The sequence below is a fragment of the Hemitrygon akajei genome, chromosome 5, assembly GCF_048418815.1.
Source record: "Hemitrygon akajei chromosome 5, sHemAka1.3, whole genome shotgun sequence".
NCBI classification, from domain to species: domain Eukaryota; kingdom Metazoa; phylum Chordata; class Chondrichthyes; order Myliobatiformes; family Dasyatidae; genus Hemitrygon; species Hemitrygon akajei.
The window spans coordinates 135,877,700-135,895,916 of record NC_133128.1 but is presented as its reverse complement, the minus strand read 5'-3'; the positions used below and the strand labels follow the sequence as shown (position 1 = coordinate 135,895,916).

At 39.4% G+C, this 18,217-nt stretch overlaps 1 protein-coding gene across 3 annotated transcripts in view; it reads left to right on the top strand.

Annotated features, from left to right (window-relative positions):
* The window catches only part of trak2 (trafficking protein, kinesin binding 2), a 97,339-nt gene that overhangs the window by 29,876 nt on the left and 49,246 nt on the right, over positions 1-18,217 (top strand). For all 3 annotated transcript variants that reach the window (XM_073046576.1, XM_073046577.1, XM_073046578.1), the window contains one exon: positions 13,550-13,744. In XM_073046576.1, the coding sequence (XP_072902677.1) occupies positions 13,550-13,744 (195 nt within the window). The remainder of the gene's footprint in view (positions 1-13,549; positions 13,745-18,217) is intronic.

Sequence of the window (18,217 nt, the reverse complement as noted above, 5' to 3'; positions counted from 1 at the left end):
GAAAAAGAAATTGATTTTTCTAATGTAAAATAATAAATGGGAACATGGTTATTTTCAGTAGAATGGAAGAACATCTGACACGAGTGAATTGTAATTGAAGATTGGCAATCAAAATTGTCAGTGATTAATGACCTTTAATGTCAGTGACCTTTAAGGAGTTGGTCCAAGTTCTTTCTCATAGTTCCTGGATTTCTGAAGAGGTTGAGAACACACCCAAGAGCTGGGCTGACTCGGTGCGAAAAGGATATAAGAGAACCAGAGAGAGGAGAAAAGAATGTTTAAAAAAAAGTATTCTAAAGTTAATCTAAAAGTATCTGAACTCTGTTTATAGTAAGAGTGGTGATATGGCTAATTTGGGACCAAAAGATAGCTACAGGCATGACTGAAGTACTGACCTTAATATTTTACATTGGTCTTTATGAAGGAAAATGATGCTGCAGAGTGTCAATGAAAGAAGTGTTTATGAAACTGAGTGAAAAATGACAAAGGGGATCATACTTAAAGTGTAAGTACTTAATGTAGTGAGCTACCTGGTCCAAGTGGGATGGGTCATAATTTGCTGAGGGAAGCTGTGGTTTAATTGTAGAGAGGTTGCCCATAATTTTGCCAGTGTCTGTGAATATGGGAATAGTTTATGTTACTGAAGGATTGCATATATTACAGACTTGCCCAGATCAGGGCAAGCAGTCACTTGGATTGATTAAAGAACTTCATCATGAATTTGTAAAAGGCAAATTACAGTCAGTTGACTTGATAGTTTTTTTTAGTGAGATAACATGGTCAGTGAGGGAAGTGCTATTACTATGATGTAGATGAGTTCTCAGGAACTATCTTACACAAGTGTTGTACATTAGGCTAGTCATGAAATTGAAATCTGCAGCAGAACAGAAGAGAATAAATACTAAAGGTAAGACAAGTAGTTGTTTTTGTCTGGACCAGGGATAATCTCAGTGGTGTTCCTCAGTAGTTTTCTTAACACTTCATGACATGAGCTTTATAAAACTTATAAGCACCATCAACAGTGAGGAGATTTCAGAGTGAAATTGGGCTGATCTAATGGGCAAATACTGTATATGGTAGTTAAAACTTAAAGCAGAAATGTGTTCTAAAAGGGCTATAGGAACAATCTTGAGATGCACAGTACGCTCAGTGGTTACATTATTAGATACCTCTTGTACCTAGTAAAGTGGCCACTGAGTGTAAATTCTTAGTCCTCTGCTGCTGTAGTCCATCCACATTAAGGATTGACGTGTTGTGCATTTAGGGATGCTCTTTTGCACACCACTGTTGTGCATGGCTATTTGAGTTACTGCCACCCTCCTGTCAGCTTGAACCAGTCTGGCTATTCTCTGACTGTGTGGAAGTTGAATCCGGATAAAGTCACTCAGAGACCATATAAGTACAAACTCTTACATGGGTTAAGGGTGAAGGGGGAAAAGTTCAAAGGGAACATTAGTGGGGGCTTCTTCACACAGAGAGTGGTGGGAGTGTGGAATGGGCTGCCAGATGAAGTGGTAAATGCGGGCTCACTTTTAACATTTAAGAAAAACTTGGACAGGTACATAGATGAGAGGTGTATGGAGGGATATGGTTCAGGTGCAGGTCAGTGGGAATAGGCAGAAAAATGGTTCGGCACAGCCAAGAAGGACTGAAGGGCCTGTTTCTGTGCTGTAATGTTCTATGGTTCTTTATTCAAAGCACCCGGGGCTTATTCAGTTAGTTGCTCAAACAGGAGCAGTCTGTCTGTGACTGTTCCTGCCCGATCCACCAAACTAACTAACAATTCCCTTACAACACAAATATATTTGTTCAGATACCTCCCACACAAGACAGGCTGGAGTCAAAGTTATCCACTACATGACAGGCCCGAAAGCCAAGTTACAAAATAGGCATAATGGACAGAACATACAGAAACAGGCTAGAGTGGTCCTATCTCTACGCTTGGAGTGTACAAGGAGATAAGCTTCCTGAAACCCTAGCTAGCTTCCTTCAAGAAGAAATATGGCTCAGCATGGCTTAGCACATCTGTTGATCAACAGCGGTTTCTTTCAGAAAAACAGGCTGCTATTGCTTAACGAAGTGTTGACCCTTTATCAACCTCTCCCATTAAAAAGGGGGTTCCACCCACAGAAGTGCCACTTGCTGGATGTTTTTTTGTTTTTTTGCACCATTTTCTGTAAACTCTGGAAACTGTTGTGTGTGAAATCCCAGGAGATCAGCAGTTTCGGAGACAGTCAAACCACCCCATCTGGCACCAGCAATCATTCAAAGGTTCAAGTACATTTATTATTAAAGAATGTATAAACTATACAGCTTTGAGATTTGCTTGCTCACAGGCAGCCACAAAGCAAGAAACCCGAAGTAACCCTATTAAAGAAAAAAAATAAAAATCAAAGAGCAACTCTCAATGCGCAAAAGAAAGGAAAAAAATGCAAAGCAATCAAACAATTGAAGCAAGCAACAGCATTCTGAATCAAAATTGAATCCTCAGATCTGAACCCCAGAGAAGCCTGAGTAGGCGCAAAGACTCGCCTATCAGCTCATCATATTAGTGGACACATAGCACAGTAGCCAGGGTGGTCTTCATAGCCACAGCACCATAGAGATGACCATTGTGGAGAACAAGCGAAATCAGCTTTCGGCCCAGATCCCAACACCCTGTCTTTTCAATCTATCTGGGCCAGCATATAAATTGTCCAAACAACGGAATGGTGAAGGGCACAGATATCCTGGAGAGAGGAGTAAAACATTATAGAGAGTGAGTGAAATTGGCCCTCACCTCCAATCTGGGCTGGCGTTTAAATCGTCTTAACAGAGAATTGTACCTTGCAATAGGACCCAGCTCCGGGCTACCCAACAATTCAATCATTCCACAGTTAAAATCACTTTGATCTCATTTCTTCCCCATTCTGATGTTTGGTTTGAACAACAGCTGAACCTCTTAACCATGTCTATGTGCTTTTATGCATTGAGTTGCTGCTACATCAGAATCAGAATCAGGTTTATTATCACAGGCATGTGATGTAAAATTTGTTAACTTAGCAGCAGTTCAATGCAATACATAATCTAGCAGGGAGAAGAAAATAAAAATAATAAACAAGTAAATCAATTATGTATATTGAATAGATTTTTTTTAAATATGCAAAAACAGAAATATTGTATATTTTTAAAAAATGTGAGGTAGTGTCCAAAGATTCAATGTCCATTTAGGAATCGGATGGCAGAGGGGAAGAAGCTGTTCTTGAATCACTGACTGTGTGCCTTCAGGCTTCTGTATCTCCTACCTGATGGTAACAGTGAGAAAAGGGCATGCCCTGGGTGCTGGAGGTCCTTAATAATGGACGTTGCCTTTCTGAGACACTGTTTCCTAAAGATGTCCTGGGTACTTTGTAGGGTAGTAGCGAGATGGAGCTGACTAGATTTACAATCTTCTGCAGCTTCTTTCGGTCCTGTGCAGTAAGTAGCCCCTCCATACCAGACAGTGATGCAACCTGTCAGAATGCTCTCCACGGTACAACTGTAGAAGTTTTTGATTGTATTTGTTGACATGCCAAATCTCTTCAAGCTCCTAATGAAGTATAGCTGCTGTCTTGCCTTCTTTATAATTAGATTGATATGTTGGGACCAGGTTAGATCCTCAGGGATCTTGACACCCAGGAACTTGAAGCTGCTCACTTGCTCCACTTCTGATCCCTCCATGAGGATCGGTATATGTTCCTTCGTCTTACCCTTCCCGAAGTCCACAATCAGCTCTTTCATCTTACTGACATTGAGTGCCAGATTGTTGCTATGGCACAACTCCACTAGTTGGTATATCTCCTGTACGCCCTCTCATCACCACCTGAGATTTTACCAACAATGGTTCTATCATCAGCAAATTTGTAGATGGTATTTGAGCTGTGCCTAGCCACACAGTCATCTGTGTGTAGAGAGTAGAGCAGTGGGCTAAGCATACACCTCTGAGGTGTGCCAGTGTTGGTCTTCAGCGAGGAGGATATTTTATCACCAATCCACAGAGATTGTGGTCTACCGGTTAGGAAATTGAGGATCCAATTGCCGAGGGAGGTACAGAGGCCCAGGTTCTGCAACTTCTCAGTGAGGATTATGGGAATGATTGTATTAAATGCTGAGCTATAGTTGATGAACAGCATCCTGACATAGGTGTTTGTGTTGTCCAAATATTCAAAAGCTGTATGAAGAGCCATTGAGATTGCATCTGCCATTGACCTATTGTGGTGATAGGTAATGATTGGCTGGTTAGATATTTGCATTAGTAAGCAGGTGTATAGGCATACCTAATATAGTTCCTACTGAGTGTGAATGTATGTATATAAATGGTTGAAATTAATAGGGCAGGTTGAAAAAATAGTTTAAAAGAAATTTAAGATAATATGCTTTTAAAATGACACCAGGCAAGAGTGTCATGATGAGCTAATGGAAAACACTGGTTTGGTACGATAAGTGTTTTGTTTAAGGTTCTGGACACCAGATTTCAAGGAAGAACCAAAGAAGGGGTACAGAGAAGATTTATTAGATTGATATCAGGAATGAGTGATTTTAGTTATCGAATGAACTATGGAAGCCAAAGCTATTCTCTCCTTGGAACAGAGGTGTTTGAAGTGAAATTTGATAGTTATCAAAAATCACAGCATTAAGTGCAATGTTCCAATTAGCAGAAAGGTCAAACGCCAGAGGACATAGAGTCAAGGTGATTGACAAAAGAGCAGCATGTGGTTGGAATCTGGAGTACAGATCCTGAGGGATATTGTGGCTGCATTTGATATTGGCACTGAGTATTTAATTGAAAGAAATTTGCTAGGCTAAGAGGAGATGTAATGGAAGTTGGAATAATTCGATTGCACTCTCATAAGCTGGCTCAGTCTCTCTTGAGAGATAATTTTTCTTCTCCCATGGACCAATACCATCAAACAAAGAGTCTGTGGATCCCCAGGTTGGGAACCCCTTCTGTAGACTGAATGGCCTCTTCAGTGTTTTAACCATGTAGTACTGAACTGAAAGTTAATTTTGGGGTACCGTAGATTCCGGATTATAAGCTGCTACTTTTTTCCCACGCTTTGAACAGCTTTGAACACTGCGGCCTTTACTACGGTGCGGCTAATGCATGGTTTTTTTTCATACCGCCAAAAACATTTTGCCTCGTAACAGTAGACCAATAAAATTGATGAGTAGTTCACAGAGGTCCAATGAAATTGTACGATAAATCAAGCGCACTTTCACAATTAAATTATTGTAAATCAGTCATTTGTACTCACCCTCATCAACATGGAAAACACTCGAAGAAAAGCATTGTGCTGCCTTTATGGCAGTTATTTAGTTTATAATATTTTTGCTTAGTAATTCATTTGTTAGTATTTTCTAGTTAAAGTTATAAGTGTTTTAAGTATATTTGTTTTCTGTACTACATCCCGGGATGCTATGATGTCACATCCGGTTTCGCCGCGTCTTGTGGGAAAATACCGGTTTGCGATAAACGGAAAGGTGGGGGCGAGCACATTAGACCCGCGCGAGAACGCTGCAAAGCATATGATGCAGCTTTTAAGTTAAAGGCGATCAATAACTTTTCCTGGTAGGCTGCAGTATATATTTTTTTACCAGTCGTTAGGAGATATTGGAATGTTGTTCGTGCACTGTTCAGTAAAAAAGTATACGCAACGTAATTTGTGTGTTACCGATACGTATGTTTATTTAAAAGTAGCCGTGTTACAGGCACGGTTCGAAAAAAAGCATTTGCAATATGTATTTGTTTATGTTACCATACGGATTTAATTAAAAGTTAAAAAATCCTCACGTGTAATATCTTTCTGTGTAAATATCTCATATTACAACGTGGGACACCTGAGGCTTAAAATCCGGTGCGGCTTGTACAAGTACAAAATTGATTTTCTTTCTAAAATTAGAGCCTGCGGCTTTTAATCAGGTGCGCTCTGTAGTCCGGAATCTACGGGGTAATTGGAGAAAAGCCAACAGGTGGTCAAAAATTTAAAAATTCTTTCAAAAAATTAACAGACTCATGAAAGGCTGAATAACAACCCTCAGGACTGACTATATGATTACACAATTCTGATTAGGTTTACAGGCTGACTGTCAAAACTAGAAGCAAGCTTGTGTAAACATCAGCCTAGTTTGGGGAAAATATAGCACATAATTGTCAAGTTAATTTTGGTTTGTATGAGTTTAATTCCTTCCAGTCATTCCTAAAATGGTGCTTGATTAGTTTACTATGTTTCCCTACCCACACATTTTTCTCCCCCAATATTTTCCTCCCGGTGAGTTTAACCTGTGTTCATCATGTAACATGTATCTTGCAATGATGTTTTGATCTTTAACCAGATTATCAGTGTATTAAATTAGCGTAAGTCAGGAGTATAATCATCCTTGATTATTGGAGGAAGAATTTTTCTAGACAGTCTGAAAAATAGAACAGTAATCCAGGGATTTGTGCTGTTGATCCAGACCTGGGAATTTAAATTTGATTAATCTGCAAGCATTTACAACAGGAACATGTCCAATTTTATACACTTGGCATTCAATGGAATCATCATTGCTGATCAACATTATCTTTACAAGCGAAAATTAATCCTGTCTTTCATATTTTTCTCCTGATAAACACCCAACTATGTGCCACTTTCTTTGCTGGTTTAAGTTCTGGGACCTGTAGTACATACTGTGGTAGTACCCTTACCAAATAATGATCAACATGACAAGCTTTAGGGCATACAATGATGGGGAATAAATGTACGCTTTGCATAATAAACATAGATAGTAGCAACGTATAAAATAAAATCACTTTTTTTGTTGCGGAATAATTATTTGTGTTGGAGATGATGACCTTTGTTCTATTAACCCTTTAGAACACAAAACATTACAGCACAGCAACATTACCCTTCAACCTTATAATCTACCTTACAATAAGGTGCCAGCCTTATAATCTACTCTGTATCAATATAACCCTTCCCTCCAGGATAACCCTCCATTTTTCTATCATGCATGTGCCAATCTAAGAGTTTATTAACTGTCCATGATATAACTGCTTCTACCGCTATCCCTGACAGCGTATTCCACATATACACTTCTGTTAAAAAAACCTCTGACATCCTCTCTATACTTTCCTACAATCATTTTAAAAATTTACCCCTTTTGTATGGGATATTTTTGTAACACTTATAATTTGGTGTCTAAATTGATTTACAAAATATTTACTGGTCCTCTCTCTTAGTGGGGAGGGGAGGGATCAAGGTAATGTATAACCTTGGAGCAGAACTGGCCCACTTTGACACAAACAAAATGTCTTTGTGCCTGAAATTGTTAACCTCCACCATTGAGTCCCAAGGATTACAATGTACCTAGACTGAGGCCTAACTTAATTTGAGAGGCATCTGGAAGATGACATTCACCTTGCGGACTGAACAGGGATGCTCCTGGTAGTGCTCTTTGATTTATGTTTGGTTTCTGTAGTGTAGAGGAGATGTATTCTGAGCACTGAATTGATAGAAGGGCAAGCTGGTCCCTCAGCTAAAAGTAGTATTTGATGGTGGGAAAAGGAGAAGAAAATGGCTGCTGTTGCGCCCTCAGTGACTGCATGGAAGTTGTCTGAGAAAAGGAGCTACAGAGGTTACGGCCTCTTTTGAAAGCCAAGAGTAAACGCAGTGGTATGTCTGGTGGTGGCATCTTTTTGAAGGCGATACAACATAGAGTATATTCCACGAGGACATGAGAAACCCCATGTTTGCTCTGATTTGGACTTAGTAGAAGATATGTTTTTGTGTCATCTGCAGTGCCCCTAAAAAGTATTCACACTCCTTGGAAGTTTTCATGTTTTATTGTTTTACAAAATTGAATCACAGTGGATTTAATTTAGCTTTTTTGACACTGATCAACAGAAAAAGACTCTTTGTGTCAAAGTGAAAACATCTCTACAAAGAGATCTAAATTAATTACAAATGTAAAAGACAAAATAATTGATTATACAAGTATTCACCCCCTTTCATACAACACACCAAGTCATCACTGGTGCCACCAATTGTCACATAATTAGTTAAATGGAGATCACAGTGCAGTCAAGGTGTTTCAATCAATTGGTTGTAGTAAAAATACACCTATAAGCTCCAGCTACTGGTGAGTCAGTATCCTGGTAAAAACTACACCACGATGACAAAAGAACACTCCAAACAACTCTGCAGAAAGGTTATTGAAAAGCACAAGTCAGGAGATGGATACAAGGGAACTTCCAAGTCACTGAATATCCCTTGGAGTACAGTTAAGTCAGTCATCAAGAAATGGAAAGAATATGGCACAGCTGTAAATCTGCCTAGAACAGGCTGTCCTCAAAAACTGAGTAACTGTGCAAGAAGGGAACTAGTGACAGAGTCCACAAAGAGACCTACAACAATTCTGGCGAGTTTCAAATGGTTGAGATGGTAGAGACTGCATACAACAACTATTGCCCTGGTGATTCACCAGTCACAGTTTTATGGGAGAGTGGCAAAGAGAAAGCCACTGTTGGGGGAAAAAAAACTCATGAAATCTCAGCTAGAGTTTGCCAGAAGGCATGTGGGATGCTGAAGTCAGCTGGAAGAAGGTTATATGGTCTAATAAAACCAGAATTGAGCTTTTTAGCCAGCAGACTAAATGCTATGTTTGGTATAAGCCAAACATCGTACATCATTAAAAAAAAAACACCATCCCTACCATGAATATGGTGATGGCTGCATCATGCAGTGGGGATGGTTCGCTGCAGCAGGCCCTGGAAGGCTTGTAAAATAGAGGGTAAAATGAATGCAGCAAAATACGGGGAAGTCCTGGAGGACAACCAGATACAGTCTGCAAGTGAACTGTGACTTGGGGGAAGATTTGTTTTCCAGCAAGACAATGACCCTAAGCATAAAGCCAAAGCTACACAGGAAAGGATTAAAAACAACAAAGTTAATATCCTGGAGAGGCCAAGTCAGAGTTCAGACCTCAGTCCAGTTGAGAATTTTTGTCTGGTCTTGAAAAGGGCTGTTCACTCATGATCCCCATGTAATCTGACAGAGCTTGAGCAGTTTTCTAAAGAAGAATGGAGGAAGAATTGCAGTGTACAGATATGTAAAGCTTCTAGGGACCTATCCACACATACTCAAGGCTGTAACTGCTGCCAAAGGTGCATCTACTAAATACTGACTTGAGGGGGTTGAATATTTATGCAATCAATTATTTTGTGTTTTATATTTGTAATTAATTTAGATCACTTTGTTAGAGATCCGTTTTCACTTTGACACAAAAGAGTCTTTTTTTGTATGGATCAGTGACAAAAAAAAAGCCAAATTAAATACACTGTGATTCAATGTTGTAGAAAATAAAACATGACAACTTTCGGGGGTGGGGGGTGAATACTTTTTATAGGCACTGTAATTTTAGGTCGATAACAACTTGAGCATAATAGAGTTATTCCTTGGGTTTCAGATAGCAGCTAACAGCTAGACCTATTTTGATGACAAAGAATTTTCTCAATTTATACCTACAAGGAGTGGTAGTTTTTATTGTGAAAACATCAAAATCTCCAATTTATGGAGGCTGATCTAATAGAATCTATATCACAGAACCAGTGACATAGCCACTCTCTGTGCTTGTCAAGCTTCATCCTACAGTATCCATTTTTAACACCATTTACTACTTGATCTGAAAGAGTTAAACATAGAACAGTGTAGGCAGGAACAGGCCATTTGGTACACAATGTTAAAGCTGAACAAAATGACAAATTAAACTAATTCTCTTCAACCTGTACTTGATCCACATCCCTCCATATTCATATATCTAACAGCCTCTTAAATATTTTTGATTGTTTCCTCCATAAACCCAGAAGCCCATTTCAAGCACCTACGACTTCCTGTGGGTAAAAATAAAACTTGCCTTGCACATCTCCTTTAAACTTATTCCCTTTCACCTTAAACGCATGAACTCAAGTACATAACATTTCTTCCTTGGGGAAAAGATTCTGGCAATTTACTCTGTGTATGTCACTCATAATTCATAAACTTCTATCAGATCTCCCCTTAGCCTCTACCACTCCATGTTTGTCCCACCTCTTCTTACAGCTGATGCTTTCCAATCCACACAGCATCCCGGTAAACCTTTTCTGCACCCTTTCTAAAATCTCCTCGTCATTCCTGCAAAGTGGGAACCAGATGCGGCCTAACCAGAGTTTTATAACCCTGCAATGTGACTTCCTGACCATTGAACTCAATGCTTCAACTAATTAAGGCAAGTATGCCTTCCACCTTTTTTACCATCCTGTTGGATTTACGTGACCACTTTCAGTAAGCTGTGGACTTGGACCCCACGATCCCTCTATACATCAATGCTGTTAAGGATCCTGTCATTAACTGTATATTTTTACATCCTGACGAAGGGTCTCGGCCCGAAACGTTGACTGCTCATTTCCACAGATGCTGCCCGACCTGCTGAGTTCCTCCAGCGTGTTGTACATGTTACTTTTACATTAGACACTTAATATTTGTTTCCATTAAATCCCATCTGCCATTTCTCTGTCCATTTCTGTAACTGATTTCTATTCTGCTATATTCTTTAATATCCCTGTACACTGTCCACAACTCTATTATTCTTTGTCTTGTCTGCAAGCTTACTAATGCACCCATCTATATGTTTATCCAAATGTTTTACATACATCATAAACGGAGGCCCAGCTTTGATACCTATGGAAAAACAGTGGTTATTGACCTCCAGCCAGAATAACATCCTTTCCTCATTACCCTCTGTCTTCTATGGAGAAGCCTACTCTAAATCCAAATTACCAAGTCACTCTGGATCACATACTTCTCAAGACCATTAGATATAGGAGCAGAATTATGCCATTTGACCCATCGAGTTTGCTCCACCATTTTGTTATGGCTGATCCAGTTTTCCTCTCAGCTTCGATCTCCTGCTTTTTCCCCATATCCCTTCATGCCCTGACCAATCAAGAATCTATCAACCTCTGCCTTAAATATGCATAAAGACTTGGCCTCCGCAGCTGCCTGTGGCAAATAATGCCACAGATTCACCACTCTCTGGCTAAAGAAATCCCTCCTCATTTCCATTCTGAAACGTCTTAATCTTCTGGAACAGGTTGTCATGAAGCACTTGGAGAACAACCACTGTCCTATCCTCATCAATCCCCTTTGTTACCTCTTCAAAAAAGTCTCGAAGCCTGTAAGATGTGATCTGTCATGCACAAAGCTGTGTTGGCTGTCCCTAGTGAAGCCATGTTTTTCCAAATGCATGTAAATCCTATTCCAAAGAATCATTTCCAATAGCTTCCATGCCACTTATATAGGGCTTACTGATAAATTCCTGAATTATCCTCATTTCCTGTCTTAAACAAAGGAACGCCATTTGCTACTCTACGCTCCTCTAGAACTTCATCTATTGCTAGTGAGGATGCAGACATTTTCAAGGCTCCAGCAATCACCTCTCTTTCAATAAGCTGGGATGCATCCCATCAGGACTTGGGGCCATCCACATTGATGCTCTTCAGACCTAAGGCCACTTCTTTCCTGATCTCAAAATGCCCCAGCACAACATCATGATCCACACTAATCCCACTATCGTTCACATACTGCCCTGTAGTGAATACTGATGCAAATACTCATTTATTACTTTGCTCACACCCTCTGATTCCAAGCATACAGTATATTCCCTCCTATATCCTTGTTCACCATTTGGACTGGATAATCTGCTTGAAGAATGTAGGAAATTACTCTTTCACTGCAGGCGAAGAGTGTTAACAATTAGATTTTAGGATTTTTTTTCATCTATTGTTTGACTTTATCCTGTAACATTTCAGGAGGAGGTCTGAAACATAAACTGTTTATTCCTTTCCATAAATGTTGCATGACCTACTAAGTTCTTCCAGCATTTGATGTGTTGCTCTGGATGTCCAATAGCTGCAGAATTTCTTGTTTTCGGTAGGAGGCTGCTGGGTCCATTGGGTCCATTTGCTTCCCTGGGAGCAATATCTTTCCCTCTGTTCATGCAGCTTGTACTCTTCCACACTTGCCAGTCAGCTCTTTTTGATTTATTTTTTGATTAAGGAGTAATTTATGGTAGTTAATCAATTCACCAACCATTGAAAGTAGTAAATTAATCAAACCTAAAAAAAAGTTTAACAGCTTTGCAATGAATTTGTATATACTGCAAATGTTTCTGACATGTCTGAAACAATGTTTTGACAGTCCTCTATGCTGAGGATATACATTGGCAGACCCTGCATTTTTTCCCATAGTTTAATGGCTGGGAATTTTTTTTTCTCCCCGCCCCACCATGTGATAGGATTTGCTGCAAATAAAAATTCCTCCATGATATATGGTCGTGCTGTTTAGCCTGGAAGGGGAAGTTTGTGGGAGATTCACAGGAGGAAAGGTGCATGAATTTTATGTGCATTTTCTGTGGGTTGATAGTAACTGTGGGCAACTTGCCTCTGGCCAGAGATTATTTTGGGTCAGTGTCACAGGTTAACAGTGTTTCGTCAGGTCATCAGCCTGAAGCATTAGAATTAATAGGCAGCCATGAATCGAGAAGTTTAACATCCATATGTGCTACATGAGCTGGTGAGCATTTTTAACATTTCCTTGCCTAATTAGAATTTGCAGCTTTTTTTTGCCTTTTTATTAATCTGAACCCCATTGGTTCAATAGGATTAGGTTAGTTGTATATTTGTTATCATACAATTAAAATTGTAAAAATATAGGACTAATTGTAAGGTTCTTAGACTTTACAGTACAACAACAAGCTTTTCACCCTAGCTGGTCAGCTTACTGGTTTATTTTTGTAAATGTACTGAGATTCAGAGGGGAAATTTTTGTTTGAATGCCCCAGGAATAATTTAGTACATTGCAGTAAACGAAAACAATGCAGAATATAATGCAGCAACTATAGAGAGAATACAGTTGAAACAAATGAAATGCAAGGGCTGCAACGAGGTTGACTGGGATTTAAGAATTCATCTTCAGCGTAAGCGAGGTCTGTTCAAGAGTCCAACAGCTGGATAGAAGTTTCCTGTGAGTGGTGTGGTATATGCTTTCAAGCTTTAGGTATCTTCTGTACCACAGAAGGGAGGTGAATAACTGGAGTGGAAGAGGTCCTTGATTATGTTAGCTGATTTCCTGAAGCACTGGGAACTATAGATAGAGTCGGTGGAGGGGAGGCTTGTTTGCACGATGTACTAGGCTGTGTTCACATTTCTGCAGTTTCTTTTGGTCATGGGCAGAGTAGTTGCCTGACCAAACTATGTCTGCAGTGTGTTTGTACTTCACACTTGGGCAGAAATTGGGAGAAAAAAGCCTAAAATATCAGTAAAGATGAGATATTGCCTGAAGTTTGCTGTTTGGATATTTTCTGTCACATGATATTTTATGAATTTAATCATTTTCCTGGGTATTTTTTTATCAAAAAGGACAGGTTCTGTGGATATGTAACTTTGCATGAAATGTGAAATTATGACTTTGCTTAATGTGATGAGATGCCCCTGATAAGTATCTGTTCCTGTTACCAGATGTGTGCAGCAGTGAGGAGTTGCCTGAGGTAGAACTTGTGAGCTTGATCGAAGACCAGCTTCCCCAGTATCACCTGCAAGCAGACTCGCTCTACCTCTATCAGAACGAGGACTGGGGGCAGACCTCGGAGCATCCTGGACATGCATCTAGTGAGCTTTCTCCCACCCAAGCTGAGGAGGCCTTCCGTTACATGAGTAAGTGACCTGGTCATAGTAACTCTTCATTGAACGATTTATTGTGTCTGTTTAAAAGACAAATGATTTATCTTGTGGGGGAAGAATCAAGTCAATAACATTCTTTTTCTAGCCTAGCTTCCAAGATACGCTATGGTTCTCACCACTCACATTTGGGAGTGATCATAATTATTGCATACACAGAAAACAAGCTAAACTGTGTTGAGCTGGAGGGTGTTGAGTTATGAGGTGTTCCTTATGACTTCTTAAAGCAGTTTAAAACCAGTGACATTTATCTGAAGGATTGAAGTATATAATAATCTTCACAGACTGTATTTTAGCAATTAGAATCATATAAATGATATTTTGATAGTGACTGTATAATTCCTTTTAGCTGGGTAAAGACATTGCCATGGGAACTTTTATATTCTCTGGGATTGCCATAATACTTTATTAAAAAGATGGCACCTTTACATTTCCACCTCACTAATGCATTGATTTTGTCAGCTGGTTGTTTCAGGGCTAAAGAAACCATCAGAAAATAAGTTGATTTGCATTGCTTTCAAATGTCTTAACACCATTTCTTGCTGTAGCATTGTAAACTTCTTCAGGATGTTGGACCTGATACCATGTACCTTTTCTGTGCAAAGCCAGCAGGCTGATGCAGAATGGAGCCATGACTCGTCTATCTGAATTAAACTGTTAATTATCTCTTCATGCTGTCTGCATGGTATTTACCGTACTTATGCTCTAATTGTCTTTTATACTAACTCCATTTGGTCTGTCCATCATAAAAAGTATGGATGACTTCTTTTGGGATTGCTTTAGTATTGGAAGCAATCTAAAACTTGATCTAATCTGGTGGTTATAAAAGGAAGATATAAAAATGCATTCAGAATTAAATGTAGCTGATGACAAAAACTCAATTGTTGCATGTGCATGTATATGGAATTTTAAAAATTTCTGCTGAGTATCCACTTGCCATTAAGTCTGCAAGATCCCCTTAACCTGTTTTGATGACAAGCAAGGTAGAATTAGATAATCCTGTCCAGTATTTGCCAAACAGTATCAAATCTGTTTATTATCACATTGCAGTCAGTGAGAGATTGCTATGTATAAATTCATTGCCACACTTTTCAGTGTTACTGTGATGTCTCCACTTCAGAAATACTAAATTGGCCATAACTTAACCTGGAACCTCTTGAAAACACTGTTAAAGGTGTTATATCAATGCAAGACTTCCCTTCTAAATCCAAAATAAAAATTCAGCAGGTCACCATGCCAGATTTCCAGCTTCAGTAGTTTTTCCCTTCCAAAATGTGTAAGGTTAGTTGAATCACTTGTGCCTATCGTTCACTTTTACAACAAAGTTAATTTGCAGTGGAGCAATCTTTTTTGATCACAGATCATTACCAAGGATTGTTTCCTGTAATGTCTGGGTGTAAAAATCCCAATACATGAACTCTAGTGACCCCTAGTGGCAAGCACGCTTGTCAAAAAGCTATAACTAGACTGCAACTATACACTAAACTTGTTTTCCTTTGATTACAGCCTTATTGTGTTTAAAATGTTTTCATCTATCTTCCATATGTAACCCCACATGTTGAAATTGTACCAGATCAATAAAATTTGATTTGTGAATTGTTTAGAATAAGGCTGTTCCCATGGCAGACTCGAGAATAGGAGAGAGATTTCTTGTAGAGGCCTTTTCATTACACGGAAACAAGTTTCAATTCACTATTCACTTAGAATACTTTCTAATGTGAATTGTTCCCTTTTTAAAAAATAAGAGGCATGCTTTCTATTCAAGTAGAAGCTCACATTCCATAAACTTGTACACTATATATTATGACAACAAAGGTGCATTGCTCTTGGTAATTCCAGCTAGAAGTAGCAAACAACATTAATGTAATACAGTTGTGACTGACATTTATGAACCTCACCACCACCCACCCATTCCCACCCACCAATAATAATGTGATGGATGGCTACGAACTCTCTGTGGATGCCCTATTACTTTTCCATAGGGTTTAGGTACTGTATCAACAAGGAAAGATATTGGATTTCCAAGTCAGGTCATTGTGAGCTTTGGTACTTTCCAACCCATGGATTGTAGGGTATCAATTCCTTGGTACATGTGATAATAATAAACCAACTGCAATTCTCAGAAGCTGTGGTGACTAGCTGCAGTGCGCCTTTATAGATATTGTCCTCAAACCTTCACCTTATACAGAAAGGACAACAGTCAGTTTTCACACAGCAAGGTCTCAAAAACATTTAAAAAAAAGATGTCGGTCACTCAGGTCCTGGAGTCTGCCCTACCATGACTGGTCCTTCTCTTTAAGGACTATTTGCCCACTTCATCCCTATGTTCCTCAATTCCTTTAATATCTATCAATCAGTGACTGTACATCCGCAGCTATCTGGGTTGGGGTATTACAAAGATTCACCATCACAACGAAGTAAATTTCTTCTCCATTTAGGCCTAAATAGTACACCGGGCATCTTTGTTGTCAAAATGTCATGGGATCTTTTACTTCTACTTAATATGAGAGGAGTGCATTTAAACAAAAAATGGTTGTGCTTCAGTTCATTTTCTGGTAGGGATGTTATTGTCCCATATGCCATGTGTTGTTGACAGTTAAATAGACTCTGACAACTTGCACTTATTTCTCAATTGCACTTGTGTACAAGTAGAACACAAGCCCCTGTCACCAAACTTCAGCTCAGAAATTTCATACGAACATTGATCCAGTAGCAACTTTGTACATTTCTGAATCCCATTGTTTGCATGTACACACAGTGGCCACTTATTCGGTGCAGGAGTGGATCCCAGTGTGGTCGTCTTCTGTTGTAGCCTATCCGCTACAATGCTCAATGTGTTGTGCACTCAGATGCTGTTCTGCAGCAACTGTTGTAATGTGGTTATTTGAGTTATTGTTACATTCTTGTCAACTGGAACTAGTCAGGCCTTTTTTTTTTAAACACCATTTCTGTAAACTCTAGAGCAGGAGTTCCCAACCTGGGATCCGTGGACCCCTTGCTTAATGGTATTGGTCCATGGCATAAAAAAGGTTGGGATCCTCTGCTCCAGAGACTGTTTTGCATGAAAATCCCAAGAGATCAGTTGTTTCTGAGATACTCAAATCACCCCATCTTGCGCTAACGATGATTCTGCGGCCGAAGTCACTTACATCACATTTCTTCCCCATTCTGATGCTTGGTCTGTACAACATCTGAAACTCTTGACCGTGTCTGCATGCTTTTATGCATTAAGTTGCTGTCTTGTGATTGGCTGATTAGATTTTTACACTAACAGGAGGTAATGAGTGTATAATCACCATGCATTTTTTGGGTGTTAATATAATCTATGAGTAAAAGCCAGTAGTACATTAGATTTATTAAAATAACTGTCCCATGGCTACTGTGTGCATTCCTGTCTTAGAATACCTAGTGACTAGAGAACAAAGAGGCTGTGTAAAGAGCTAGATTTTCAAGGGCTATGTTCAGATTGGGTGATGACTATAAGATGTCTGTACACTGTCTCTGTCAGCATATCATCTAAACCCTTGTCTTGATGCAGCTTTCACTCAGGCAGGCCCACTCTTGCACGAGGTCATCTCCAAAAATTGAGTCAGCTTTGGTTCCAGGAAGAACTAAATGATTTTTGGTTAACATAAGTTTTATTTCCCCTAATCTGACACTGTAACATGTAATCATTATGTGAAAGGGCACACATTCAACAAAATATAAATTTATATCAGTGATAAATCCTGTGGCTCCCTCTGCTTCTGCCTCCCATCCACACTTCACTTACTATAACCTTCAGCCTTCTCCAGTTCCATCCTCCACCCCCACTCTGGTGTCATCCCCAGCTCTCCACCTCAGCTTCTCCTTTACCCTTCTGTGACTGCTGCAGTCTCTTGTTGCCCTTTGCGGAAAGAACATGAATACAGGCAATTTGTTTTTTTTTGTGGGTACGAAGGCTACACTACATATTTATAATCTTCTAAAATTCAAAAGTATAATGATGCATCTTCACTCCAATTATGGCATTGTTGCACTAAGTAAGAATCTGGCTTCAAGGTAAGCAGAATGGTGCTCCCATTACAGCCATCTCAGCCTGCCTCTAATTCCTGTAGCCCACTGGTGCAACCTATGGGTCCCTGTGCGTTTGCTACCATTGCCCTAGCAGGCTATTAAAAGAAAGTGTTTATTGGGGTTTAGGGGACTGAGAAGTGTGGGATAGTGCAGTCATTCAACTTAGAATTGGTATGTTGAAGTTTTCCCAACCAAGTTTTCTCCAACACTGCCATATGGAGAACTTAATCTCACTTCAAAATTAATTTGCAGCACTTCTTAGAAACTGCTCAGATGATGTCATTAGAATTATATCACTAGAATATGGTGGTTACAAAGCTATCAATTGCACTTTAATTTAATGTAGACATTAGTCAGTGATGAGAATAGTGTATGGTATCATGAGAGTCCTAT